This window comes from Protobothrops mucrosquamatus, unplaced genomic scaffold, assembly GCF_001527695.2.
Source record: "Protobothrops mucrosquamatus isolate PMUCROS unplaced genomic scaffold, P.Mucros_1.0 scaffold115, whole genome shotgun sequence".
In the NCBI taxonomy this organism is placed as follows: domain Eukaryota; kingdom Metazoa; phylum Chordata; class Lepidosauria; order Squamata; family Viperidae; genus Protobothrops; species Protobothrops mucrosquamatus.
This window is the reverse complement of record NW_015386487.1, coordinates 120972-148523: the sequence shown is the minus strand read 5'-3', so window position 1 is coordinate 148523 and position 27552 is coordinate 120972. Positions and strand designations below refer to the sequence as shown.

The 27552-nt window shown below is 48.9% G+C and overlaps 1 protein-coding gene across 1 annotated transcript; it reads left to right on the top strand.

Moving 5' to 3' along the window:
• Positions 1–970: 970 nt before the first annotated feature.
• On the top strand, positions 971–10949 carry ZW10 (zw10 kinetochore protein). Its single transcript, XM_015812924.1, has 16 exons — positions 971–1087; positions 2213–2347; positions 2733–2834; positions 2924–3001; positions 3128–3287; positions 3696–3839; positions 4388–4579; positions 4744–4910; positions 5592–5774; positions 6056–6294; positions 6525–6596; positions 7267–7424; positions 7703–7833; positions 8895–9026; positions 9899–10101; positions 10699–10949. The coding sequence occupies exons 1-16, from the start codon at positions 971–973 to the stop codon at positions 10817–10819; spliced, it is 2334 nt and encodes a 777-aa protein (XP_015668410.1). The 3' UTR covers positions 10820–10949.
• The last annotated feature ends 16603 nt before the right edge of the window (positions 10950–27552 follow it).

The following is a 27552-nucleotide window of genomic DNA, read 5'->3' as shown; positions in this document are numbered from 1 at the left end:
CAGCTGTGCCAAGCGATTGATCAGGAAACGGGAGGGGAGTGGAGAAGAGGGATTCCAAACCAGAGATCGGGTGTGGAGGGAGAGTTTTCCAAGCACGTCCCTCGTCCGTCCCTTCCTTTTTATAATGTGCCACCCCACTTCACCTCAGCGGGGGTCTCACCGCTTGTGGCTCTACTGGCTGGGCTGCATCCTGCTCGGTGCAGAGTTTTTTCCAGCATCTCTTCTGGTTCCAACTGCCTCACATCATATTTCTCAGGTTTCTTTGTTCGTAGCTTTTCTCAGACTTAACCTCAGGCACTACCCAAAAGATACTCCGCTCCAGCAAAGGATCTTATCAGAAACAGGCTGGCTCCTGTTGCAAGATGCATCCCTGAAACTGGAACTGAATTAAGTGCACTAAGAACAACGCTGGGCTATCATTTCTGAAAAGCCTCTTTAAAAAGTGCAGTGAGGAATCTGATTCTTTTCCAGTGGGACTCTTTTTTTTCTTTTTCTTTTGAAGGCTTTTGAGGCTAGGGGGCTGTGCTGGGGATCTCCAGAGCTGCTGGACTACAAAAACCATAATTCCTAATGTTGTTAGAGCTGTAGTTCAACTCAGTCCTGAAGGCTGCTTGAGGAAAGGGCATTTGCATGTACAGATATACACACTCACACACGTCTACACACACTAACACAAACAGAATATATGTACAGATATATTGACGATCTTTCTCTGTTCCCCACTCCACCTCCAGGGGAGCAACAACCCAAGAGCTACCCCCCCGAAGCTCCTCTAGGCTTTCAACTTTGTGGTTCAAAAGCGGAGCCAGCGCCACTATTGGCGGGGGGCAGAAACAGGCCTTCTCTATCCCAGCTCGGCTCCATGGTCACGGAGGGGAAATGGCTGCCGAAGGGCACGCCGGGAACGGTAGTCGGCGTCGCTCGCGTCGCGCCTTCCCGTGAGGCCCCGCGCAGCGCGACGGGCGGCGGGATGGCGGCGCGCGGCTCCTCGCTGGTGGAGGCCGTGCTGGCCTCCTCGGGGCGCCTGGAGAAGGAGGGCCTGGCCGGCCGCCTCGCCCGCCTCTCCCGCCGGGCCGAGGAGCTCAAGGTGCGCGGGGTGGAGGGGGGTGGGGTGGGCTTACCTGGGCCACGCCCCCGGGAGTGTCCCCGCCCCCTTCGGCCCCTGGGCGCCTGCAGAGGGAGGGGAGGGAGCGCCGGGCCCCTGAGCGTGTACAGAGTTGAAGCGGGGGGGGGGCGGCAGACCCGCGAGGCGGAGCGTCGTGTGCATGAGATGGCACGTGGCTTCCCTCCCCCCCCGCCCAGAATTGCCCCCTTTTGCCCCGGGCGGCAGTAGGAGGAGGCGGCGGAGGAGCCGGGCGGGGCTGCAGACATGCGACCCCCCCCGCCTCTAAGGCCCCGGGGTCTCCTTTGGCTCACCTCTGGCGAAAGAGCCCCGATGAAGGAAGGCGAGCCTTGGCAGCTCCGGGCTCCCTGAGCGGACGTTTCGCGGCCCCAAAGTAGGTGACGTCATCAGGGCTAGAAGGGCGTGGGGGGTTTGCGGGAGAAGAAGAGGAGGGCGGGGGGCTCCTGGGGGCTCCCTGAGCGGGGCGCTGTCCTTGCAGACCTTTCATTCCCCACATCAGGCAACCTCATCAGGGCTAGCCGGCTTTTTGCTCTCCGTTCCTATTCTAGTGACTTGCCCTGTCAGGGATGGCTGGGTGGTCTCAGAGGGTCTGTGGTTGGGCTGCTTACCGTTGGCTTGTTTGGCAGTTCCTGGATTGGGATGTTGTTTACTTGATGGTTCTTCTTCTTCTTGTGCCATATCCGTTATCGGACGTTGGCGATCCTTTTTTGCCACCATTAACATGGTTTTCCTGGGAAATATATAGTGTAGTAGTCTTCCCTTTGCTTTCTACACCGCTGTGCACATGGTGTTCAAGTGGCTGCCACCACACTGTGTGCTGTTCTTCTGAATCCGTTCCAACCAATATGGTCTCCGCCTTTAGTCGATACTGGGGAGCCAGCTGCCACTCACCAGGCCTCTTGGTCCACGGGAGGTATTTGATTCCCTCCAACCCGCCATTACAGTATAAAGCCATAATGGGTAGGACCCCCCAATCCGCCACCTGGGGACGTACTCTGTGGGGGATCCAGCTCCCCCTAAGAGACTTGATGGTTGGCCCGATGTTAATCTTGAGTCCTGCTGGTTATTCCCCTCCCCCTGTCTTTCCAGGAGGAGGTTTGCAGCATGATCAACCAAAGGTATGTCGAGTTCCTGCCCAGCGTGCAGAGCGCCAAGGATCTGGAGAGCCAAGTGCAAGAGCTCTCAAACGGCATCGACCAGCTGAGATCCAGGATCGAGAATGAGGTGAGGACCGTGTGGAGGAACTTTAGCCTTGGCTAAAGAAGCCCTGTAGAAGAGGGGGGGGGGGCTGAGCCTGGTCATGCGTTGTATTCATATTTACAGAGAGAGACGTTTTTACCCCAGCTGCTGTGTTTAGTTTTTTTCTGCCTTTTATATTTTTTAAAATATAGATTTGCCAGAGTCATTATTTTGAGATGGGCAGCCATATAAATCAAATGAATGAATAAATAATGAGGTGCTCTTTTCCTCCCTCCTAGCCTTTCTAAGTTGTATGTTAACTGCATTCTAAAATCACGCAGAAATCTCTCCATGCTTACTAACAGTTTTTTGGGGGTTTTTTGTAAACCAAAGAAATTAAATGGGTTTTTAACCTCTGGTGTTTCCACAGGTCCAGCAAGATGTTAACGTGGCCATTGCAGACTTTGCTGATCTGAAACAGCAGCTGGAGAGAGAGCTGCTTGTTCTGAGCGTGCTGAAGCAGCTCCAGGAGGTAAGCCAGAGGGTGAAGCTCTATTTTGGGTTATATTGATTGGAGGCTTGCTCTGAGATACCAGTGTCCCCCTTTTCTGCTTTCTTCAGTTCGACACTGCTCTCAAACAGTTCGCTTCCTTGCTGCCCCTGAAGAAGTACACCTCAGCAACTAACTACCTGAACAAGGTAGTTCTTGGGGATGGAGGCCTGTTCATGTCCTCCCTGGGTTGCTTCCAGGCTCCTTTACAGTGGAATGGCTTGGCTCATGGCAGGCTTTGTGTGACTCTGCAACCTTTTCCTGTTTCCTGTCAGGCCCGGAGAAGCCTGAAAACCATGGAGTCTCGTCGGGGCTTTGAGCTGAAGATTCTGAAGGCGCTCGGCCAGGAGCTCACCATTCAGACCCAAAACATTCTGTATCTTTTGGATCAGGAGTGGCAGCGAATGGTGGTGTGGAAACTTCCCCAGTCACAAGGTGCAGAGGCCATTTGGTTGGCCCTCTTTTGCGTTCCTGCTGAGGGGTTAACCTAGATTGGAGGTCTCCAACCTTTGCCACTTTAAGACTTGTGGACTTCAACTCCCAGAATTCCCCAGCCAGCCTCGGGAGTTGAAGTCCACAAGTCTTAAAGTGGCCAAGGTTGGAGACTCCTGGTCTAGATGATCCCTAAAGTCATTTCCAATTGTGTCACTGAGCAATTCTGATTTGAGACTTGCTGTTTCTGGGGTAGCCTAAAGGCTGTGGGGGAGTGTGTGCTGCAGCTATTTGCTTAGGATGACAAGAGATTGGGGGGCAGAGGCCGGGTTGCCATTTGTTCACCTCTTTTACAGCTTTGTAACCATGGTTTGCTGTAACCTGGATGGTGCACTACCTTTCTTTCTCTAGAACTCAGCTGTCTAGAGGCAGCTACCCAAACAGAGTTGTACCTGTGTCTGCCCAGAGAAGATGTTGCCACAGACCCAGGAGTTTCAACGGTTCTGCAGGCTTTTGCCATTCTGGGAGAACTGGATGTGAAGTTCAAGCATTTTGGTAAGTTCTTTCTCTCCAGCAGCAGCTTCCTGAGCGTCAGAAGTTTCGATTTCTGACTTTGCATTCTTGTCCTGCACAAAGATATTCTAAATTTGGCACCTGAACCATAGCCGCCTCCTCTGGGGTCCTGTTCCTCTCTACGGTCAAGAGAGAGCTTGGTGCTGTCCGGTTAACTGAAGCAGAAACACTTGGTGTTATATGGGCCATCCAGGACAGCTGCATAATTTTTCATGGCCTTATAAAGCAGAGTGGTCCAAAGGAGTATCTCACTTAGGGCAGGAGATTAAGTAAATACCAAAAATGCTTTTGATATTGTCACTCTCTTCTTGGGAGGGCAGTGCTTTAAAATTCCTTTTTGTCTGGTCCAAAAGGAAGCCCCCCCCCTTTGTCTTCCTCCAATCTCCACCTGATGTCCTTGCGGGAAGTGCCCCCTCCCTTCAAGCAGAGTGAGGACAGGGCAAAGAAGGAGGCCACAGGCCGCCTGGGAAGTGCCATCAAACCACTATCCTTCGATCCTTGCTCACTGTCCTTCCTCTCCCTCTTGCCAGGACAGTTACTGCTGAAGCACATCCTCAAGCCTTTGATCTGTTGTCCCTCCTTACGGCTGTTGATGGAAAATCAGCCTGATGGCGTCACACTCAAATTTGAGTCTGTGGGCTCCAGTCTTGGCCACCCATCCCCCTTGGAAGTGTTTGCGAAGCTCAGATCAGTGTTCAAAGTCCTGCACCAACACCTGCTGGGTAAGGATCTCATCCCACACTGGCTTGGAAGAAAGCCTTGAGCCTGGGGCAGTAGGAAACGGACCCCGGGAAGACCACGGGGCCTGTTGCTCCTGTTATCTCACAGGGGGCCCCTGTCGGGTGGGGGTTGCAGAAGGAGCCACAGAGCATTCTCGCCTCTCCAGACACCCCGCTTGCCCCTTGCGAGGAGGAGGAGGAGAGCAGCACCTGGCCCGGTTTGGCCGAGGTGTTGAGCAGCGTGATTTGGAGGAAGCTGTCCGACTGCCTCATTTGCGACTGCTTGGTGCACTCCATCCCCAGCAACAGCAGCCAGCTTGCACAGTACACAGAGGTGGGTGTTGCGACCTCCGATCTCTGGGCTGCTTCTTAAATTAGGCAGGAGGAGGTTTGCACGGGAGATCGAAATGAAAGTTACGCTTTTTAGCACCTGCTTTTCCTAATACAGGCCGTCCTTGACTTACGACAGTTCATTTAGTCACCGCTCAGAGTTGCACTGAAAAGAGGGACTGGTGACCATTTTTCACAGTTAACAGTCTTTGCAGTGTCCCCACAATCCCGTGATCAAACTTCAGACACTTGGCAACTGGTTCATGCTTATGACGGTTGCCGTGTCCCAGGATCCCCTTTTGCGACCATCTGCCAAGCAAAGTCAAGGGGAAGCTGGATTCCCTTAACAACCGTGCGACTCACTTAACAACTGAAGTGATTCACTTAACAACTGAGCCAAGGAAGGTTGTAAAATGGGGCAAAACTCACTTAACAAATGTCTCACTTAACAACAGCAATTTTGGGCTCAATTGTCGTAAGTCGAGGACTACCCGTAGCCTTTTCAAAGAACGAGGCGGCTGAAGAATTCTCGGCAACACGGAAGAGCCTTTGTGGGGCTGGAGAGCTAAATATCGCTGCAGCTGGCCTGTTTCTGAGGGTGGGAGAGTGAATCCACCCATCAGCTGATCTCGGGACTGGCTGACCTGCTTCCTTATGTGCCCCCCCCCCCAATCCCACCCCGCAGGTTATTAAAGCAACAGAAGACTTTGAAGAAGCCTTAAAAGACATGAAGTTCCTCCCGGAGAACTCCGTGGACTTGCTGACCTACGCCCGCAATGTTAACTGCCATTTTGCCAACAAGAAATGCCAGGATGTCATCGTGGCAGCCAGGAACCTGATGACCTCAGAAATACACAACACTGTGAAGGTATCAGAGCAGGGTGGTGGTTCCCTGAAAGCAATTGGACGCACTTTCCTCTTGTCCGTGTCTGGCTTGCCCACCTGTTTCCAGGCTGTATTACCTGGTGGCAGGTAGTTAGTGGAGCAAAATGAGACGGGGAGAGAGAAAAAAGAAGCCCCCTGCAATTCTGCCCTTGGCATTTGCCAACCCTCAATTTGGCCCCAAAGCAGCATCATTCCTTGGGGGGGGTCGGGGTCCATGCTCAGAACGGAACCCGGCGGCACGTGAGCCTCCCGTGTCTTCCCCAGGTCACCCCAGACTCTGTGGTTACACTTCCCACCCTGCCTGCCTCTGGAGCTGGGGACCAGTTAAAGCTGCCCGAAGGGCCCGAGGCGCTTCTCAAGCAGGTGACCAACTTGGAGAACAAGACCAAGCTGAGCCGCCACACCTTCTCTTTCCCCACCTGCCGCATCAGCGACTCTGTCCACAGATTGATGGCTTTGGCCTATCAGACCCTCCAGGAGGCATCGGCCAGCACTGACCAATGGTGAGGGCAGATAGGGTGGAGTGTCCACCTAGCGCTCGCTCCCTGACAGTCTTGATGCTGGGCCTTTGGTGGGGTGCAGGCAGGCTGCCCCGGATTGCCTCGGCAGACTCTTCCTCTCCGGGCTATCCAAAGGGAGCTGAGCCCAGGCTGCTTAGGCAGCTGGCAAACTCCCCTTTTGGGGTCCTGGAAAAGCAGATGTGACCCGGATCCCCTCTCGTCTTCTCCGGCAGCTGCAACCAGCTCTTCTACCTGGTGCGCAACATCTTCCATCTCTTCTGCGACGTGGTGCCCATGTATCATAAGTGAGTGATGGCCGTCCGCGAGGGGGGATCGGCACAGGCCAGGGCTGTGCTAGGCAGAGCTCCGATTTAGCCTGTTGAATTACAGGCGGTCCTCAACTTACGACCGCAACAGTGCCTGGAATTCCATGACAGTCGTAAGTCGAGGCACCCACACGACTGGATCCGATTTTACGACTTTTTTGTATGGCGGTCGTTAAGTGAACGCCATAGTCGTTAAGCAGATCCATTTATTCCTATGGATGTTTTTGCCAGAAACTGGCCCCAAAAATGCCAGAAACTGGCAAAAGAGTGTTGAACGTGGTCGTGTGACTGCGGAGTGCTGCCGCCAGCCATAAAGAGGAGCCCGTTGTGAAAAGCTGGAAATGTCACGTGGCCGCAGGGGGTGTGCGGGCATCAGAACTCTGGAACCGGGTCATAAGTAGCTTTTGGGAGGGTCTGCCGCGACTTCAAACCGTCACAAAGCAACGGGTCGTTAAAAGAGGACTGCCTCAATTGAGTTCTCCTTTTAAATTTGTGGAGATATGAAAACATTAATGACTTTATAACTGCTCAAAAGCGTATTCGATGAATTGCTGTAACCTGGCAAGAAACAGGACCACGTGTATTGCCTCCCTCCCCCCCCCCCGCGTTCTCTGAGCAGCCCCCTCCTCTTCTTCCTCTGCCCACCCAGAGAGAACCTCCAGAAGCTTCCCCAGCTGGCCGCTATTCACCACAACAACTGCATGTACATTGCCCACCACCTGCTGACCATGGGCCACCAGTTCAGGAGCCGGCTGAGTGACGGGACGGCCACTTTCGTCGACTTGGTGCCCGGGTTCAGGAAACTGGGTGAGCCTGAAGGGAATGTGGCTTGTGGGGCATTTAAGTAGCTCCTCTGCCTCCCAGACTAAACAGTCTCCCAGGGTAGCCCTGCATGAAAATGTACTTCAGCAGTGCCAGGCCTGAGTCTGTCACTGCTGGATACACTTCAGATTTTAGGCTGTTCCCCAGAAAGGGGTGGGGGTCCCGGCCCACAAAAGAAGCTTTTCTGGTGGTATTTCGTCCCTCCCTCTCCCCCCCCCCGAAAGCTGGGCCATTGATTTCTTCCCCCCCCCCCCCCCCCCCAGGAACAAGGTGCTTCCTCACCCAGATGCGGGTGCAGAAGGAGGAGCTTCTGGAGAGGCTCTCCCTGTCACGGAATTTCTCCAGCCTGGACGACGAGGACAACTACTCTGCGGCAAACAAAGCTGTCCGTCAGGTCAGGAGTGGGAGTGGGGGGGGGCTTGGTGGAACCTGGAAGATTAGTCCCCCCCCCCTGGATTCCATGAGGTCACTCCCTGAGCCTGAATGTAACAGCCTCTCTCTCCCACCTCATGCAGTCCCTCCCTGCAGCATCCTGCTCCTGCTCCTGGAGGCTCCACGTTGGCCCTTGAAGGCACTGATGCTTGTGGCCAGTTGCCCCCCCCCCCCCGAACGAGGCATTGTGTGCCAAAGTCCTTTCTTTCTGTTAGGCACAAGCAGCCAGGGCCACCAGGTGATAGCCTCAAGCGGAAGCTTCCTTGGTACAGGTAGTCCTCAAGTTACAGCAGGTCACTTAGTGACCGCTCAGAGTTACAGCAGCACTGGAAAAAAGTGACGGCCATTTTTCACACTTACGACCGTTGCAGCCTCACGTGATTTACATTTGGATGCCTCCTGGAGTGACGTGATCCCCTTTTGTGACTGTCTGACAAGCAGAGTCGCCGGGGAAACCAGACTCAACTTAGCAACGTGTTACTAATTTAAGAACTGCAGTGATTCATTTAACAAATGTGGCCAGAAAAGTCGTAAAATGGGGCAAAAGTCACTTAACAAATGTCTCACCTAGCAACATAACTTTTGGGGTCAATTCTGGTTGTAAGTTGGGGACTACCTCTACTCACTAACGTTAGAAGGACCTTACCAGACTGACCGACCGCATTCCTTTGGGAATGGTCAGATAAGGCTCCAGGAATTCTTGGGGGGGGGAGTCAGGCCTCTCTGCTGCTTTCTGCAGTGCAAGGATTCCCGAGTCCCCCCACCCCCCCGCTTAGCACCTCTTTCCAGTCCAGCTGGAGAGTTTCCTTCCTCCTGAACCCGCTGCCAGTTCATTTTCCAACAGATGTCCTTCCATCCTTGTGTGACGAGAGAGGAGGAGGAGGGGGCTCTGCCTTCCTTGCTGTTCCACTCTGGATTTGTTCGCACCCCCAGCCCTGCCCGCAAAGTGGCCGTATTGCTCACGGGTTCTCTCCCCGTCTGCCGCTCCTGGCAGAGGCTGAAAGGGCCGTTTCCCTCTTCCAGGTTCTGCACCAACTGAAGAGACTGGGCAAAATCTGGCAGGATGTTCTACCGGTGAGCGTCTACTGCCGGGCAATGGGGACCCTGCTGAACACGGCCCTTGTGGAAATCATGAGCAGGATCGTTGCTCTGGAGGTGAGGACGGAGCCCCCCATGGGGGGAGGGAATTCTCGATGTTTCTGGAGATCCAGCTCTGCTTCTTGGTGAGGTGACTCACCAGATCTAAAAGTTGGCCATCTAGAGCCCCTGATGGTCTCCCTCCACTGATGGCATCTCGGATTATTCCTTCTGGATTCATGGAGAGAGCTGGGCTGCATTAAAAAGGATGGTTTTATCACAGCAATGTGCGTTTGGCAAATAAAGGGCTTGGTTTTAATTAAGCCGGTGGATGTGCCTGGTTTTTTTTTTGTTTTTTTGAAGAAGTGGAAGCAATAGTGAGTTAAACCTTGCCTAGACCACCCCTGCATTGGAGGGCGGCCATGTGCATTTCCCAGCATGGTTAAAAAGAGCACACTTGGGACAGGCGCATAAGAGAAGCACCTCTGGAGTTGCTTCTCTCATTGGATTGGATGGTGGGCCAAAAGGCTTTGCAGTCAGGTGCGCTGGACCTCATTTCCCATAATCCCCAACCAGTTCCAGATTGTGGAGAGCTACTGTAGAAGCCAAGACCTTTGGTTTTTGGTAAAAAATGATTGCTAGTGAACCCCTTCAAAAATAAAGTCATAAAATCAATTTGGTCACACGATGACTTGCTTTACAACCATCATAAAGTGTGGCCAGGACTGGCAAGCTCTATTATTGTAAGTTGAGGACTACCTGTTTTGTAGGAATTGGGACCTTGACAAGACTAAATTCCTGTGCATTTGAAAACCGTTCCTGCTTCAGCCTCTCTGCTCACTTGATCCTATGGGAACGTGGCTCTCGGTGACAGGGCGGAAGGGAGGCCCACCCTGGAAGGCCTGGGGCCAGCCTTTCTGCCTCCCTTGTTCATCTCCCCTCCCTTGCAGGACATCTCTGCTGAGAATGCCGACCGGTTGCACGCCCTGTGCAGGACCGTGGTGGACGAGGGCCCCCGGGTCTTTGTGCCCCTGCCGGAGGAAAAGGAGAACCGGCACTTCCAGGAGGAGGTGCCAGTTTACGTGCCCAAGTGGATGATGTTCCAGGAGCTCATGTTGGTCTTACAGGCCAGTCTGCAAGAAATCGTGGACCGGTGAGAGTCTCCCCTGTTCCTCCATCCAGTTGCAGCTGGGGTGGGGGGTGGGGGGGGTGGGGGAGCGGAACCCAGAGGAGGCAGAGATGGTGGGGCTTCTCCCTCTCTGCTGGGCCCCCTCCCAGTCAGAAAGTTTAATCTAGGCCAGGAGTGGGCAGCTAGGGCACCTTTACCACCCGTGAACTTCAACTGCCAGAATTCCTGAACCAGCGTGGCTGGCTCAGGAATTCTGGGATTTGGAGTCTACAGGTGGCAACGTTGCCGTAGCTGCTGACACCTGATCTAGGCAAACCAATTGGACTGCTAAAGTGGTGACCGTTATGTGCTGCTGTGGTAGATTTGATTCTTCTGAGTTCTCGATTTTGCAGAAGAGATTGTTGCCTTCTCTGTTTGAGAAGGGAAGAAGAAATTGGGCAAGGATCCGTGGTGTGAGCAGGGGAAGCCCTACCAAGGCTTAAGCCTCCTAATCCACCAGACTGTAGGAAGGGGTCTGGAAAAACTGACTGCCTTGCCCAGCCCCGAGCCCTCCTCTCCCCCCCCTTTCCCTCCTCCCACCTTCTGGAATCACAGTTGTCCCCCTTGCTTTCTTCTCTGAAGGTGGGCAGGCAGCAAAGGGCCCCTTGCCACCGAGTTCTCCCCCAGCGAGGTGAAGAACCTCATCCGAGCCTTGTTCCAGAACACAGAGCGGAGGGCAGCTGCCTTGGCCAGCATCAAGTAGCTGGCGGCCTCTGAAAAATCGTCCTGGGCTGAGGCTGCTTCCTGCCTGATCTCCCCTTCCTCCTCGTGGAGCTCTGGCTGGGGCTGATGTGCTCCGTGGTCAAAGAGCTCAGTCGGAAGCCCATCAAGTCACCCGAGTGGCAGCTCCGGACCTCAGAAAATGACTTTCCCGGCAGAACACGTGATCAGCTGACTGGATCTTCTACCCAAAGAAGACCCCAACTGGTCCAGATCTTGGACATGTTTGGCCAAGCCCAGCTGGCACACTGAAGCTCTGGGCAGGATGTGAGGAAACAGCATCTATGCAGCTTCTTCCCAAGGGAGCCCACCTCTTGCGCACCTTAACCGCTTCTCTTTTGCAAGTGGCTTCTAAAGCACACCTGACTTGGGGGGGGGGGCGGGGGGACCTCCCAGTAGCCTTTCAAGGCTCTTAAAGTGCCAAAGCCTTCTTGACTTTACCAGCCTCTCCCTTTACTCTGGCGTTGGGAGGAGGAGGAGGAGGAGGAGGAAGGGCGGAGACTAGTGAGTGGATTTAAAAGAAGGGAAAATGGGATGAGGTGGCTGGTCCTGCCCCCCCCCCCTTCCCCCCCCCCCCGTTGGATGCCCCACTTTCTGTTCCGCAAGCACTCCTGACCCATGTGTCATGGGAGAAGCCTCTGGGCTTTCAGGAATTCTGCTCCCATGGAAGTCGGTCTTCAGGGAACCAGTGTCTGGCATGGGGACTGCAGCAGGCTGGTTGGTCAAGCAGCTGGGGCTCCGTTATGTCCCCTTTCTTGATGCCCAGCACCTGCCCAGATGCCCCTTGCTGTGTTTTCCTCAATGCCAGGTCTCTCTCTGGTCAAATCCCTGCATATTGGCCATTTGTAAACATTCTTCATCTTATTGGCAAGCATCTTTTTTTCTATCTCTTCATGTGTAGAATCTGAGAGCATCTCCGTAATAAAATCCTCAAGTCCAGGATTTGAAGGGGCAGGTTGTGCTTTTGGTGCGATATCCCTCTTCTGGTTCGAGTTTCTTTAGCATTTAAAGTTAAATCTCTACCTGCACAAGGTAAAAGCTGGTCCCTGCCCTCTTGTTGAAAGACTAAAAGAAGTGCTCAATTAGGGGTGGGGTAAATGTTTGAATTATTTTTTGGGGGGAAATTTTGGATATGTTTTCAGTCATCTAACCTGTATTTCCTCTTGCGTTACCTTCAGAAGGCAGAATTAAATTTACATCCTCTCGTTGAGATTTCTTTCATGACCAAACACATACAACTTCAATAAAACCCAAATTCTCAGGAGAGTCTGCCATTTTTGTTCCCAAGCCCCAGAAGTTTGAGTTAAAGAAATTGAGACGGTCTGCTTCTCCTACGCTAGCCGCAGGACTGGCTGCCCAAGGCGAGGGAGCTGCATGGGCGGTTCATAGAAACCCAATAAGTGGGTTAATTTGTCCCTCATTTTCCAGCCCAGTTGCCTCTCGATAAATCTCAGGAGCTGTTTAACTTTAGGATTTTAGCTTAACTGCTTTTGATCACCAATCTGCATCTTTCACTTACCAAGAGTGTCCAGCCTTGTCAACTTGGACCTGTGGATGTCAACTCCCGGCTGACTGGGGAATTCTGGGAGTCCACAGAGCCAGGCTGGCTGGGGAATTCTGGAAGTTGAAGTCCACCGGTCTTAAAAGTTGGATACTGCTGACACCCTTTGTGCTCAGACTTCCTTCCGCCTGGCTGTTTCTCAGGCAGGCATCTTACGGGAGGATTCCCAAAGAAAAGCATTTCTTCGCCCCAGCTTTCAGCCCCCTTCGCCTCCTCTCACCCCGCCTCCTTTCAGATTATGAAAGGTCTTGATCTTGCTAATCTCTTCCTCCTCCCTTAATTATCCTGAAACCCAGAGAAAATCCAGCTCTCTCACGCAACCCTCTTTTTTATTTCCTCAAACGCTCCGGTCCACGTTTATTCCTTCTGCCTCAGCTGCCCTGGGCATGTGTGGTGCCAATTAATCACCCTCCGTGGTGTGTGAATCTGTGCAGCACTTGTTACACGCAGGCATGGCTTCAGAGAGCCCTCGGTCTTGCCAGGGACTCTGGATATCCTTGCAACTCCACAGCCACTTAAACTCAACCCAACAAACGTCTCGAAGGAGCAGGAGTGGGGAGGGGGGCTTGTCTTTTGCAGGGTGGCCCCGATCTTGGGCTCAGCTGGGTCACTACATATCTGCAAGATGAAATGGGACATTGCAACACCCTCGAGGATCAGACCGGAAGGCAGCCTCCTTCAGCACCTTTTCCCCCTTGCAGTCGTTAATTGGGGACGTTGAGGCAGTCCCTGGGCATGGGTCTGGGGTCCCAGGGTTAATTGGCTGCCCCAGGCAGAGCCTGGGGGGGGTGTATGGCTGCTTCTTAGCTTCAGGCATTTTAAAGGTACCCAGGGCTATTGGAGAATTGTGGCTGGTCCAAAATACACAGTGTTGGACTTGTGAGAGTACGCTTGCTTTGCAATTTGTCTTTTTCTATGTGTTCTGAATACACAGGCAGTTTTTAAAAGTTTGATTTCTGACTCCTCTCAGCAGATGGCAGCAGACGGCCAACTTTAGCTGATATCTTGGTAATCTTGGCCAGGCAATGAATAATAAAGCTGTGGGCTAGTAAACAACACATTTTGAAATAAAGCAATGACAACCCCCCTCCCACAACCCCACTTCAGTAAAGTTGTTTTGAGTCACCAAGAATCAAACTTGCATCAAAATCATCATTAATGTGATGAAAATAGCCGTATCGGGGCCTTTGTTCTAGGGTTGTTAAATGATTTCTTTCAGGAGCTTTGGCAATTTTGAATTAGTGTTACTCCATCAGTGAAGTCCGGCCTTTAAGAACTGGAAAGGCAGTTCTGGGCTTTGGCATCTAGTCTTGGCATAGCTGGAAGTTCAGTTTGGAGAGAGGGCCGAGGGTACCTAGGAATGTTAATTTGGACCTGGAGTTCAGTCTAAGCTAACAGATTGATGGGATTTTTCCTCTTTTGGCGCTCACTGGTGATTGTGTATTTCTAAAACCAAGATGGGGTGGGGGAGATGAGAAGATTTTTTCAACAGATCCTTTAGGATGATTAAGGCTTTAAGGTAGGATGTCACCAACCTTGCCAACTTTTAAGACCTGTGGACTTCAACTCCCAGAATTCCCCAGCCAGCCATGCATGGCTGGTTGGGGAATTCTGGGAGTTGAAGTCCACAAATCTTAAAGTTTGCCAAGGTTAGACACTCCTGTCCCAAAAGTGCTTTTTCAAAAGACAGCTGGACTTGGTTTTTCCTTGAAGATGTTTCTCCAAGAAGCTTCTTCAGTTTTGACAGAATTGAAGAAGCTTCTTGGATGAGAAGTGAAATGTTTTTAAGGAAACACAAAGTCCAGTTGCCTCTTGAAAAAAGCACCTTTGGGACAACCGTGACCTGGAGGACTGAGAATCTCCATAGACATTGGATACTCCTGCTTTAAACTCCCATCTCTTCCTTCCAGTTCAGTGCTATTACAGCCAACCCCTTCCCACCCCCACCAACCCCTTTCCACCCCTTCTTGTTTCAGATTAGGACTACAGATTGCTGGCTTGTACTTGCTGTCCTCCTGCCGAAAAGGGATGTGTTTGCAACATCTGTAAAAGCAATTTTGAAAGCTGTTATCCCTTGATGAGACTTCAACACCAGTTTTGCTCTCTGCTAGTTTAGTTGAGGCTGTTTCAGGCACAACAGAAATTGAATCTGTGAAATAACACATTGGCCATGGATGGTTGGGGAGTCGTCCAACATGGCTGGACAAGCCCAATTAGGGGAAGTGTATCTCATCATTTTTAAAAGCAGGAGAGGGGGATGGAGCAGCACAGCTAAACCAGGGGGCTGAATTAATGAATAGGGACAATGGATCTCTCCATTGGGAGAGTCTGTGATTTTGGGATCCTTGTCTGGAATCCATGTCCCAATATCTATGATAGCTGTGTTCCTGTATCTCGGGCTGCCAAAAAGAAGAGGGTCTTGACATTCTCCAAAGCACCTGAAGGCAGGACAAAAAGTAACAGATGGAAATTTATGGAGGAGAGGTCCAATCAGAACTAAGGACAAACTTTCTGACAGAACAATTAACGGCTTGCCTCCAGGGATTGTGGGTGCTCCATCACTGAAGGCTTTCAAGAAGAGACTGGACAGCCACCTGTCTGGAATGGTGTAGGGTCTCCTGCTTGAGCAGGGGGTTGGACTAGAGGGCCTCCAAGGCCCCTTCCAACTCTGTTATTCTCTTATTCTGCCTTGGGATTCCATACTGTACAAGGCACGTATAAAAAGAGAAGGCCAAAGAACACAAGGCAGACCCAGAAGAAGATGGAGAGACAACATCAAAGACACACTACAACATCACTTAACAATGGTTGAGGCTACCAGAAGAGCAAGGACGGAACGTTGCCTCTCCAGAGTTTTTAACCTGCAGTTTTCTTAAGGCTTCTGGGCTGCATCAGCCATTGCAAGGGAGGCTGGAGCTGCATCCTCCTTAAATAGTGCCCATTGCTCTCTTCCTATGCATAGGCACCAACTTACTCCTGCCCAACCCAAGGATGAATTTGGGCATGTTTCACTTGAGTCAAACCATTGATTTCTCCTGCCCAGCCGGCTACCCATTCTCTACTCTTGCTGGAGTGCCTGCAAAAGGAGGAAGAGGTGTGGTTGCTTAGCAACCTTTGCCCACCCCTGTCCACCCCCCTCCCCCCAATGCAGCTCAGAGCAAATTTCTTGAGGTTTCTTGGCCCAGCTGACCTTTGCAGTTGAGAAACTCTTGAGGAAGTAAAGCTGCCAGGCGTGTTCTCCCTCTCCTTGATGAGTCCACTCTGATAGGAATGATGGGGAATTCTGTCCTCTTCACATTCTTCTTCTTCTGAAAGGTCACACCAAATGTCATCAGGCCCCCCCAGCCCTGGCCAAGACACCCATTTCCTTTCTCCAACCATTGGCTGAAAGGAGGAGAACCTATTGAAAGGAAGAGCATGTTCCTGCTTGGTCTCTGACGGTCCCAACCGCTCATTCAACTCTGAAGGCAGAAAGAAATCACTGCCTGGTTTCTGGATCAGATCTTCCCAAGGAGCAGAGTCATAAATGGCCTTGATTGCTCCCCTGGGGCCTGGATTTATGACCTGGCTTGAGACAAGCGCAGGAACATTGCCAATGTTATTTCGGTTGTACCAAGGTGGACCCATAAACGCACCAGAGCAGAGGTACTGGGGCTTGGTTCAAGGCCGGCCCTCCAGAGAGCCATTGGCCCTGAAGGGCAGCAACAGCTGATTCTCTGTGTTGAGGCCCAACTTGGCCAAGATTATGCAATCCTCAGTTCAAGAGGATGAATTGGCCCACCTGTTTCCTTTTATAGCTGCTAAAATCAATCTGCGTTTGATTGCAGATCGTACTTTAATTCCCAGAATCCCAAAGAAAAATTTTCTGATTGTTTTAGTGGTTACTCTGGGGGGGGGGGGGTTCTTTCCAAAAAGGAAACACAAATGTGCAAACAAACACAAGCATGCCATAAAACTACATCTGCAACGTGCAATAAACAATTATAGGAAAATGCCATCCTCATAATCCCTCTTTCTCAAAAAAAAAAACAAACCCCTCCCACAGCTACCAAAATCAGGAATGTGTATGTAATTCTTGCTCCATTTTTCCATTTGTACATGTTGCTGTTCTTAGACTTCTGGAATAAAACAGCATCTGAATCAATCTGAATTTTTAGTATTCTATATTTTTTTTCTGGAGAGGCTTAAGCTTTTATACAGAGAAGGGGATTCGACTGCTTCTTACAAATTGACCAGGAGCTATATAACAAAGTGGACCTATAACCAGTAGCTCCATAACTCAGGGGTGATCCCATAAAAAAGGAGGGGAACCCAGTTAAAGATTGTAGCCCACCCCAACTTATAAGATCTTTAGGCAATGCCACATCTGTCTCTATATTGTGATTTTTTTTGGCTCAATGGCGGTTGCATAACTCCAGTGTTTCTGAACTTTGCCAGCTTGAAGATGGGTAGACAGCTGGCTGGGGAATTCTGGGAGTTGATGTCCACCCATCTTCAAGCTGCCGAGATTCCAAAATCCTGCTCTGGAATATGTGAGAAGTATCTTCAGAGGCTAGGGAAAGGGGTGTCCAGCTCATTTATCACCTATTCTACACAATCTCTTCCTTCCAACTTCGTCTTTTTGGGATAGAAGTACGGTGGCTTCAGGGCAATGAATCACTTGCCCTCTCTCTGTCTTCTTTTGCTGCTCCGCTGCCTGGAGATAGTTTACTTAGGTTTATGAAAGCAATTTACAAGAACTTAACTTCTCTTTGCAGATGCCCTAATGATCCATGGCAGTCATTACTTTCAAGAGCAGCGTGTTCCCAAAGAGGATGGCAGGCCGAAAGAGAAGCTTTCTGTCCTTAAGGGACGCCTCTGCCAGGGCTTTGCTTGGGCTTCGTGGTCTCCTTTAATCCCCCAGCCTTTGTCCCAAAGGGGCTTTTTCAGGAGGCAACTGGGCTTCCTTGTTTTTCTTTGAAGACGTTTCAATTCTCATCCAAGAAGCTTCTTCAGCTCTGACTGGATGGTGGGGAACAGGAAGATTTATACTCCTTGCAGACAGCTGGTCATTTGCATTCATTCTTCAACAACTCTTTAAAAGAATGATAATGACCGGCTATCTGCAAGGAGTATAAATCCTTCCATTCCCCACCATCCAGTCAGAGCTGAAGAAGCTTCTTGGATGAGAGGCGAAACGTCTTCAAAGAAAAACAAGGAAGTCCAGTTGCCTCCTGAAAAAGCACCTTTGGGACAACCATGACCTGGATGACCGAGAATGTCCACAGACACCCAGCCTTTGAGGTTTCTCTAGGAGGCTTCTCCTGAGCCGTCCCCACCTTCTCTGGTGCTTTGCTCTGCAATTCTCAAGTGCAAAAGCAACAGAAGCAGACTCACTAGGAAAGCTAGACTTACCATGGTGGTGGCGCGCAATAGTCATTGCTAAGAGGGAAGGACAAGGCAGGGGTTCCACCTGAGACTTGAACTGCTTGTTCATATTGTTGGAAGATTGTTCTGAAGGTGCCTCCAACTCTCCATTTTGAGTGGTATTCCTCTGAGTGTAAAGGGCTCAATACTACCTATAAGTACAGGGAATTCCTCATCTTATAAGATTTCATTTAGTGACCGTTCGAAGCTACGCCATTGATGGAGGGCAGGGTGCCTGCATCAAAGATGCCCAGGGAATGGCAAGCAATGCTGCAGAACATTGCAATTGAGTGCTGACAAATTTTAAGCGGGATCCTCTGTTGGAAAAAAAGTCTTCATCGTGGTTCATCCAAGCTGGGAATAAACATGGCAACTGCTTTGGGAAGAAGGTTGTAGTTTATTGAAGAGGGGAGCCAGACAGAAAGATGGCTCTGGCAGAAAAAGGGGACTAGCACATGTAGGGAGTGGATTTTTATACCCTCTGCAGCCTTTTATTTGGAGTTATTTCCTGTTCCTGTTTTGAGGCTATTTCCTGTGTCATGTATTCTGACCTGAGTTTGCGTGTGCCCTTTGGCCTTTGTGAGTTAATCCTACCAGGTCCTGTCTCAGGTGGGGTATGCAGATTTTAGGTCTTTGTCTTCCTAATCTCCTAGCTCCAGCTTTCCTGGATGGTTTACATCTGCATTTGTACAGAGCTGGCTTCTGCTTGGGGGAGGGAGACCTGGAGCTATCAAGGAAAACTGGGCATGCTTTTCTGTCTCTTTAAGGTCCTTTGAGGAAATATATTTTTCTGCCCTTTTAATATTTCCTTCTCTGGGGGGCTGACTTCCCACACCTCTAAATACAGAATTTACAATTATCAATTCTCAGCATTTTGCCTTTCAGAACCGGAGCTGTTAAACCAGGTTGTCTCCAAAATCTTGACATCACGGCCCTTGTGGGGCTGCTGGGAAGTTCTTGTTTGCGATGTGAGCCTTGCTCAGGGGCTGTGCCTTGATATGGTGGTTTTCTGCCCTGAGACGTTTGGCTTGGGCAACTGAGAGCAGAGAGGCGAAAGGGAAGAGGGAGAAAGAGAGAAGAAAGAAGAAGGAGGAGAGAGAGCGAGGAGAGTCACTAAGAAAGGAAGGAAAAAACAACTAGGATCTTTCATGTAATCATATTNAAAAAAACCCAAACCCCGGCTGTTACAGCCCCCACCCAAACTGAAAGCTCTCCTTTGGTGGACAATATAATCTGATTTAGAAGACAGCTTCGACCATTTTTCTACAGCATAAAAGGCATCGCTGAAAGTCCCATTATCCTGCAGCCTGTATGAGAACACCGGCTCTCTGCTCTGAAGAGAGAGTTATCCATTTTCTGCTGTCCAATTCATTCCGTGAAATTGCATTTTTCCTAAGCCGGTTAGACAGTTGATCAAATGGTGGTGGGGGGGAAATCAGAGGAGGGAGATTGGGCGGGGGGTGGGGTGTATATGCCTTCATAGGGACAATAACTTTACAGGTAATCCTCGACTTACGGCCACAATTGAGCTCAAAATTTCCATTGCTAAATGAGGCAGTTGTTAAGTGAATTTTGTCCCATTCTACAACCTTTTTTGGCACAGTTGTTAAGTGAACCACTGCGGTTGTTCAGTTAGTGACACGGATGTTAGGTGAACCTGGCTTCCCCATTGATTTTGCTGATCAGACCACGGGGATGTTGCCACGGTCGTAAGTGTGAAAAACGGTCATAAGCCACTTTTTTCAGTGCCGTTGTAACTTCGGACAGTCACTGAGTGAACAGGACTTCCTGTATTGGCAAGATGGCATTGCCAATCCCAGCAGCCTCAGCCTTAGGCTGAACGCGAGAAGAGGGTGAGGGAGAATGCAGGGAAGAAGGACAGCGTCTCATGTTAGGATTTTATCGAGAAATGTCCACTTAAGATTTGTACACTTCTCTGGAACGTACAAACCCAGATGGACGTATCCTTGGCCCAAGGTGCATCTTCCATTAGGTTCACACGTTCTGAACGTTGCACGGTTTCTTCTGACTGTCTCTGATGAAGTTGAAGATGAAGCTTCACGCATTCACCTGCCGCTTGTGTGGACCGATTCCCAACAGGCTGTGGACCAGTACCGGTCCACGTCCCAGGGTTGGGGACCCCTGCTTTAGAATAAATGCCAAATAGAATTTAATTCCCTTGATTATAGAGTGCTTTTTCAGTCACCTTCAAGATAGCCATTGCTGGAATATTTCCTTGGGTCATTACAAGAACAAACTTCAAAAAAAAAAAAAGATATTCTGGGGTATTTGTTCTGATTATCAAAAGTCATCAGGGTAGAATTTTTGGAAACCAGCTAGCACATTTCATAGTTGCTGGCTATCAGCGGATAATGCAGCCCGGTCTGTCTTAGGCGATTGCCTTGATGATTGCAATCATGGTCTCTGAGGAATCTCGCCCACAGAAGGTCAGCACCATTTGTAAAAGACGAGCAACATCTCAGTCTGAACTTCCCCACGTTTAGCCTTTGGGAGTTCCTTTATGAGAAGATATTTTCACATATGCCTCTAGCTGCCTTTTGTGAGAATGGATGTGAAAATGGGTGCATGAGATGTCTCTGTGTGGCAACAAGAGAAAAGATGGAATGGAAAGGAGGGCAGAAGAAGCATAGAAGTTGGGTCCAACTTACCAGGATTGTGTCCAGCACAACCTCCTCTTAAACCTACTCACAGGTGCTACTAAACTGGAACAAGCAAGAATTCTGAAGTGCCTTCTCCTTTCACCTGCATTTGCCCCTGGAATGACTATCTTCTTAAATTCTGGTTTAGTGGAGTGGGATGCAATTGTGTGAGCTTAATCTTGGGGAATTCTGGGAGTTGAAGTTCGCACATCTTCGAGAGATGAGGTCGAAAGTCACTGCTTGGGGCTCTGTTTCCCCATGTTAAGTAAGGGTGTGCAACTTGTTCACTTGCCACCCCAAGAAGGAGGACTTACCATTTTGACTTTTCTGGGTTGGGCACAAGCTTGGCAGCTCAGCTCAGCTCAGTCTGAGCATAGGATTTTCTGGAGCAGAGAAAAAGAGATTTTCCATTCTGAAAATGATCAAATTTCTGAGATTGCAGATAGCTACAGCCGAGGGCGTCATATTTCATCGGTCTTAGATGACTTTCTCAGATAATGAGATAATTCTTCACCCAAAGGAATCATTTATATTTCTTCAATGTGCCTCTTTGAGAGAGGACTGCATGCCACGGTTCAGTTCCGTCCTGGATTTTTTTGCCATCACACTGGTGGCTGCCTAGGACACAGCCGAGAAGTGTCACGTCAGGATAAAAACCATCCCTCACTTATTTCCCCTGCTAGATCAATCCGTTTTCACATTGATTTTTCCAAATTGCCCATGATAGCAGAACAACATTATTATGTAAGCACGGTCTGCGGGAAGTGTGAAAAGAGAAACGTCTTCCAGGGTTGAACTTAGCCGTCCACCATCGCTTTTGCCCCTTTGGAAGAAGCAACCTGCTCTGGAGCTACCAGTATGTACCTGGAGAAAAGGTGGGTGGCAAAGAGTTTTGGACCCAAACGTTTGGATTGTTGCAAGTTGGATCTGAAATGGACAGTTAAAAAGAGGAAGGCAAGCAGCTGAAAACTGCTTGTCCTATCCGAATATTTAGTTTATTTATTTATTTGGTTTGTTTGCCTCCCCCCCCCCCATCTCCCTTCGAGGCGACTCTTTTGAGTGGACTTATGCTTTGTCCATCCAGCCAGGGGTTAAAAAGTTAAGATGGCAGCCATAACTATGTGATTGAACCCCCCCTCCTTTTTTGGTCTGGGGTACATAGGTGGTCTTTGACTTAACAACCACAATTGGGGCCAGTATTTTTGCTGCAAAGCAAGATGGTTCTTAAGCGAGCGCACCTGGTTTTCATATATTATTTTCTCAAAGAAAGAAGATTGAGATTACGGCTGAAAGATTATCTTTCTTTAAAAGCAAAGGCTTAACAACCGTTTGGGGCAACCTGCCAGGAACTGGAACTTTCAATCCACAGAAGGGCATTTTTTTCTGATTAATCAGATTTTTGTTTTGTCATCATAATTGCAAATCTGGCTAATCTAACATCTCATTAGACGGGAATCAAAAGAAACAAAGGGAAACAAAATTGAATTGCCACTCCTGAGTCTTGACTGCCAAAGCACTGGGGATCTGTCTGTTTGTTGGGGGGGGGGGGTGGAGTTTCTTTTCTTTTCTCTCTTCTTCCCTTGTCTGAGAGCTGGGAAGCCTGATAACAGTAAGCCAGAGAAACTGAAAGATGGAGGTGGTATGGCTGAAGCAGTCTGTAAGAGGAGCGAAGGCGCCTGTGCACCTTGAATTCAATCCCATCAGCTCCAACCAGCATGGGCAAAAGTCAAGCATGATGGGAATTGCCTGACCCCTGGCGCACGTCTCCTGGGAAATTCTCCTTGGCAGGAAGTAGTTTCTCTAGTTCACAAGGAAACCCATCATCCTGCTTTAGGGATGAATGAACGAAGCTTAAGGATAATTCTCTTAGGTCTTTCAGAATGCTGCTCAAAGCCCAGGGAGATGTCTCAGGCCAAAATATTCAAATGAAAATGTTCTTTTTCCCAGTCAAACGTTAATATGGAAACAGGACTAAATTGCCAAGCAAAACTAGGCCAGAAGGAGCCTTCCATCTCCTGTGTTGATAGCTGGTACTCGTGATGATTAGCTGGTGCCCCAAAGGAGTCTCAAGGCCACCGCCTGGGATCAACGGCTGAACTGTCCTATGGCAATCGTGTTCTATTCAAGGATTGCGTAGAAACATCTCACTGGTGCAGGAATGGACTTGTGGTCTGATTCACCCTACATTGGTCTCGTAATGTATTTAATGGTCTTGGGGGGAGGGGCACCAGTTCCATGGCTGTTGAGGCATAGCACACCCAGCTGGTCACCCTCTTATGGCACCAGAACCTGCCCAGTTACTCCAAGGTGGCAGCCAGGAATGAAAGAAGCCATCTCTAGCCACCAATCTTCTTTCTCCACATTGTCCAGCAGTATTAAAACCCTTCAGGTTGTATAGAAGCTTGTTCTACATGAAGACAACAAAGCTTCCAATGCTGGAAACAAGATCTTTTTTTAAAAAAGGACCCAAATACCTTTGAAAAAATACAGCTAATAGCAAACCAATGACTTTCTCCCTCTCCTCCAAAACAAACATCTAGCAGTTCATTACCAATTGATTAAAAAAAAATGAGGCCACTGAGGTGGGGAATGGGAAAGTGCTAGCTGGTTGTCTCACTTGGCTTCTTCGTCCTTCTTCCAGTGCAGAGGAAACAGTAAGCTGCAGGCTACAAAATACACAGCAGGTAGCTGTTGATATCAATTATCTTGATCTGCAAATAATGCAAATGACTTTCAAATACGAAACTTGGAAAGCCTCCTTTGAGTTGGCAAGGACTGGTGGTATCTGACTCTGAAGGAGAAGAAAAAGATAGCAGAGCAAGCATCAGGAATTTGTCCGTAGCTTTTGAAGCAAAAGCAATCCTGTTTGGCCACTGATGAAATTCAAACTCATACCCGTATTAAATTTTCACTTGCAAAATGATTCCATTGATCCGAGCAGATAATAACCTCTGAACAACAAGCCGGGCCTGACGCTGAATGTTGATCTGCCTTTCTTGTCGCTCGGATGGCATGGAAACTCTGCCAACTCCAGACAGGGATCGATGTTTGCCCGTCTTTGGGCTATTTCCTCTTCCTCTGTTTTGCATTTAAAGGAGACGAGGAATGGCTGAGTGAGGGCGAGTCTCTGACAGAATCATTATCGCAGCTATTAAACGAACATTTTAAGATTTTGTTGTGGGGGAACATGTCAATAAGGATGATTTGATGTCAGGGAGCAAGGAACCGGGTTGTCAGAAATATTAGAAAGGAGGAAATGTTTTCTCTAGGAAAAGGAGAGTTGGAGATTTAAAATATTTTCCAAAGAGGCCCCGAGTCTGTCAGTTAACTAAGATGGCTTCTGGATGGCACCCCTTTTTCTGTCTTTTCAGTCTTCTAAGGGCTTAGCATTGTTCCTCTAAAACTACAGAGTTTTTGGAAGAAAGTTCTCCAGTGCTATCCCTGGTCACCCTCAGTGGAGAAAAGTCTGCGGAGATTCTCAATCACCCAGGTCACGGTTGTCCCAAAGCTGGCAACTGGACTTTCTTGATTTTTTTTTCCTTGAAAACATTTTGTTTCTCATCCAAGAAGCTTCGGCCAGAACTGAAGAAGCTTCTTGAATGAGAAGCGAAGTGTTTTCAAGGAAAAAAAACCCCCAAGAAAGTCCAGCTGCCTTTTGGAAAAGCAGCTTTGGGATGACCTCAATGGAGAAGACGCTTCCCGCTCATTCTTCTGGGCCCCAAAGCATAAACCCAGGCACACCTTTTCCAAAGCTCAGAAATTTAAGCACATTTCCTTCTACCACCATTTCTCCCCCCCCCACCAGGGACCGTCCCCTGCCCTTACTTGCAAGAAGTCTCATTTCATCAGAACAATCTTCTTCCTTTCCCTTTCTCTCCCCCCAGCTCATTAGGTGGGATCACAACACGGATCCCCTCCTTTGGCTGGGTTTTCATCAACTCCTTTCTGCCTTTCATTACCATTTATTTTTCTCATTAATGCTGTTAATTTGGAGCTCTTTCTCTCCCCCCCCCAGGCAGCCAAGTCCAACAGGGTTACGGGAGAAAGTCCGGAAGAGCGAAGGAGGCAGGGGAGCGACTCCTCTCTCTTTGCACTTCGGAAAGGCCTCTTTTTATGCCTGCCTGTCGTCTTAATGCCAATCCATGACTGAAATAAAGGTTTGATTGATGGATATCTCTTCTTTTAGATATATATATATATACACACAGGTGCCTTCTCTTATACACATTCACACACACATGCACATATTTATACACAGACATATGTAGGTAGTCCTCAACCTACGTCCACAATTCAGGCCAAAATTTATGTGGCTAAGTGAGACAGTTGTTAAATGAATTTTGACCCATTTTACAACCTTTCCTGCCACAGTTGTTAAGTGAATCGCTGCAGTTGTTAAGGTAGTAATATGGTTGCTAAGCAAATCTGGCTCCCTCATTGACTTGACTTGTCAGAAGGTCGCAAAAGAGGAATCACGTGACCCTCTGGGACGCTGCAACCGTCCTAAGTACATGCCAGTTGCCAAGCATCTTAATTTTGATCATGTGACTGTGGGGACGTTGCAACAGTTGTAAGTGTGAAAAACGATCATAAGTCCCTTTTTCAGTGCTGTTGTAACTTCTAGCAGTCATTAAATGAACTGTTGTAAGTCAAGGACTACCTGTATACATACAGATATACTCTTATTCTTAGGGTCTTCAGAATTCTTTTAGTTTTAAGAATCTTGATCATTAATCCGGAAGGAAGGAAGGAAGGAAGGAAGGAAGGAAGGAAGGGAGGGAGGGAGGGAGGGAGGGAGGGAGGGAGGGAGAGAGAGAGAGAGAGAGAGAGAGAGAAGGAAGGAAGGAAGGAAGGAAGAAGAAAGAAAGAAAGAAAGAAAGAAAGAAAGAAAGAAAGAAAGAAAGAAAGAAAGAAAGAAAGAAAGAAAGAAAGAAAATAAGTAAGTCATGGAATCTCTTGCAGGGCTCAACCCAGACTGAGGATTGCATCCTTCCAAAATCTGTCTAGATTGTTTCAGCATTTTGCCAAAAGGCAGAGCAACATCTATCCCTCTATCCTTTTGTATGCTCAGATTTAAAACTTGGTCGGGAAATGTCAAGTATTCAATTTCAGACCATTGCAAATGCCCAGAAGAGTCACTATAATCTCATAAATTGGGGAAAATGAGCTGCTGTTGGCAGCTTTCGACAAGATTTTTACAAGGCCGCATTTGCAGAATGCGGAACGCTCTCCCAGGTGCTTATGCAGAACAGTGCTGATGCAGTGGCCTTTGGCAGCACTAAATTTCTGAGGCCATCTGCAAAGTTGATTTTTTTATACATGTAAAAGAGTAAGATCCCTACCAAAAAGGGGATCTCAGTTCACCAAAGAACTTCTTCAAGAATTGTAAGGTGTCATTGTAAATGCATGAGCCCCAAATCTCATGTTTTTCGGCATTCATTTCTCAAGGAAACCGGCTGAATAATTTTAGAAAAAGAGCTCCTGCCCACTCACACAAACCTGAGAGGAATTAATTCCAGCCCCAGGACTCTAAAACTGTATAATAAATATTGGATTTGTCTCATCCTCTTTTAAAATAATCCAAACTGGAGTTGGAGGTGTCCACCGGAGCTGTTCACAGGCGTTTGACATCATCTGTCTGCAGAAAGAGTTTGCAATATTAGTGTGGGATTAATTATCCTCATCCCGGGATTAGCCTTTCCCAAAGCAGCCAGCTCTCCATTTTCTCTCCCTCCCACTTCATCCCCCACCAGTGACCTTCCCCTGTGCTGTCAATGACCGATTATTCCTTTCGTTGATGCTTCAAATCTTCAGCCAGTTATTGGTTTACAGGCACCCTAATTGCTTAAGGGGGCTTTGAAATCTAAAACAGCAGTCCCCAACCTTTCCAGCTTGGTGCCTGGTGGTGGGGGGAGAGCAGAGGGGATGATTCTGTGTGAGTGGTAGGCGTGTGTGCCAGCTCTATTTGTGCAAACGCCTGATGTATGTGCCCACTGCTTGTGTGAGTGGAGCTGCGCGCACACACTTTCCTGCTGCTTGCACGGCCCAGTTCTGAACGAGCCAAGGTCCGGTATTGGGCCATGGCCCAGGTGGTTGGGGACCCTTGATCTAGAAGAGAGGATCTCTGTGGAGATTCTCAGGGACCCAGGTCACAGTTGTCTCAAAGGTGTATTTCCCCTTGAGGAAGAAGAAGAAGATGTTTTGCTTCTCATCCAAGAAGCTTCATCAGTTCTGGCAGAATGGTAGGGGCTAAGGAGGGAATGGCTCTGACAAGATGGGGGGAGGTGCTGTGGAGAGGATGGAAAAATATATCCTGGTCAATCCTTTAAAAAAAAGAGAGATATGATTTGTGCCATGCTCTGCCAAACAAGATGCCAAAGAGATGCCCCTTGAAGTAGATCCATTTCTCTGGAAGTAGAGGACAGAGAAAAGAGGTCAACTGAGAAGAAACCCAGTGAATTATTTCCATCCAGTTTCAGTGGGGGAAGAAAGCTTTTTTTGGAACTGTTACCAGTTTGAAGTTGGGAGATGGGTTCACAGCTTAGTGAGTGAAAATAATGCTTTATTTTCTTAACATTTTCAGGGATGGGAGAAGGGCCTTCTAAATTTACTGCCAGCGGGGCTGTTTTGTGCTGATGCTTTTCACAAATCCTTCCTCAAAGGAGGGAGAAGGTCATGTCCAGTAAATCCATTCTCCATTAGCAGTTATAAAATCTACATTATGTGAATCATAGCAGGACAACAATGAGAAAGTTTGATTAAATACTGTCCTCGTATTTTCTCTGCTGCTGCTGCAGGCTTTTCACTCCTCTTCCCATTATATATCCAGGGAAGAAAATTTGGGTTAACTTTTCGAGAGAGAGAAAGAAAGAGAGAAAGCTGTCAAAACAGATTCTCGCTGGATTCTGTTTTAGGTGAGAACTTGCCCGTGATGCTGGCAAGGAGTTATTCATTGGAGTTAATGAAATGCTTGGGTTTGAGTCATTTAAAGTGTGAAAAAGAATGCTTCAAGGTAACAGGGAACATAATTACAAAACAGTCACTTGCCTTTTCTCATTATGGTGGCTCTGGGTTCTGGAGGATGCTTAA

Excerpts from the sequence above, each read along its gene's own strand:
- ZW10 (XM_015812924.1), top strand. The coding sequence starts at position 971 with ATGGCGGCGCGCGGCTCCTCGCTGGTGGAGGCCGTGCTGGCCTCCTCG. Across the intron at positions 1,088-2,212 it reads GCCGGGCCGAGGAGCTCAAG|GAGGAGGTTTGCAGCATGAT; the intron begins GTGCGCGGGGTG and ends CTGTCTTTCCAG. Across the intron at positions 5,775-6,055 it reads AAATACACAACACTGTGAAG|GTCACCCCAGACTCTGTGGT; the intron begins GTATCAGAGCAG and ends TGTCTTCCCCAG.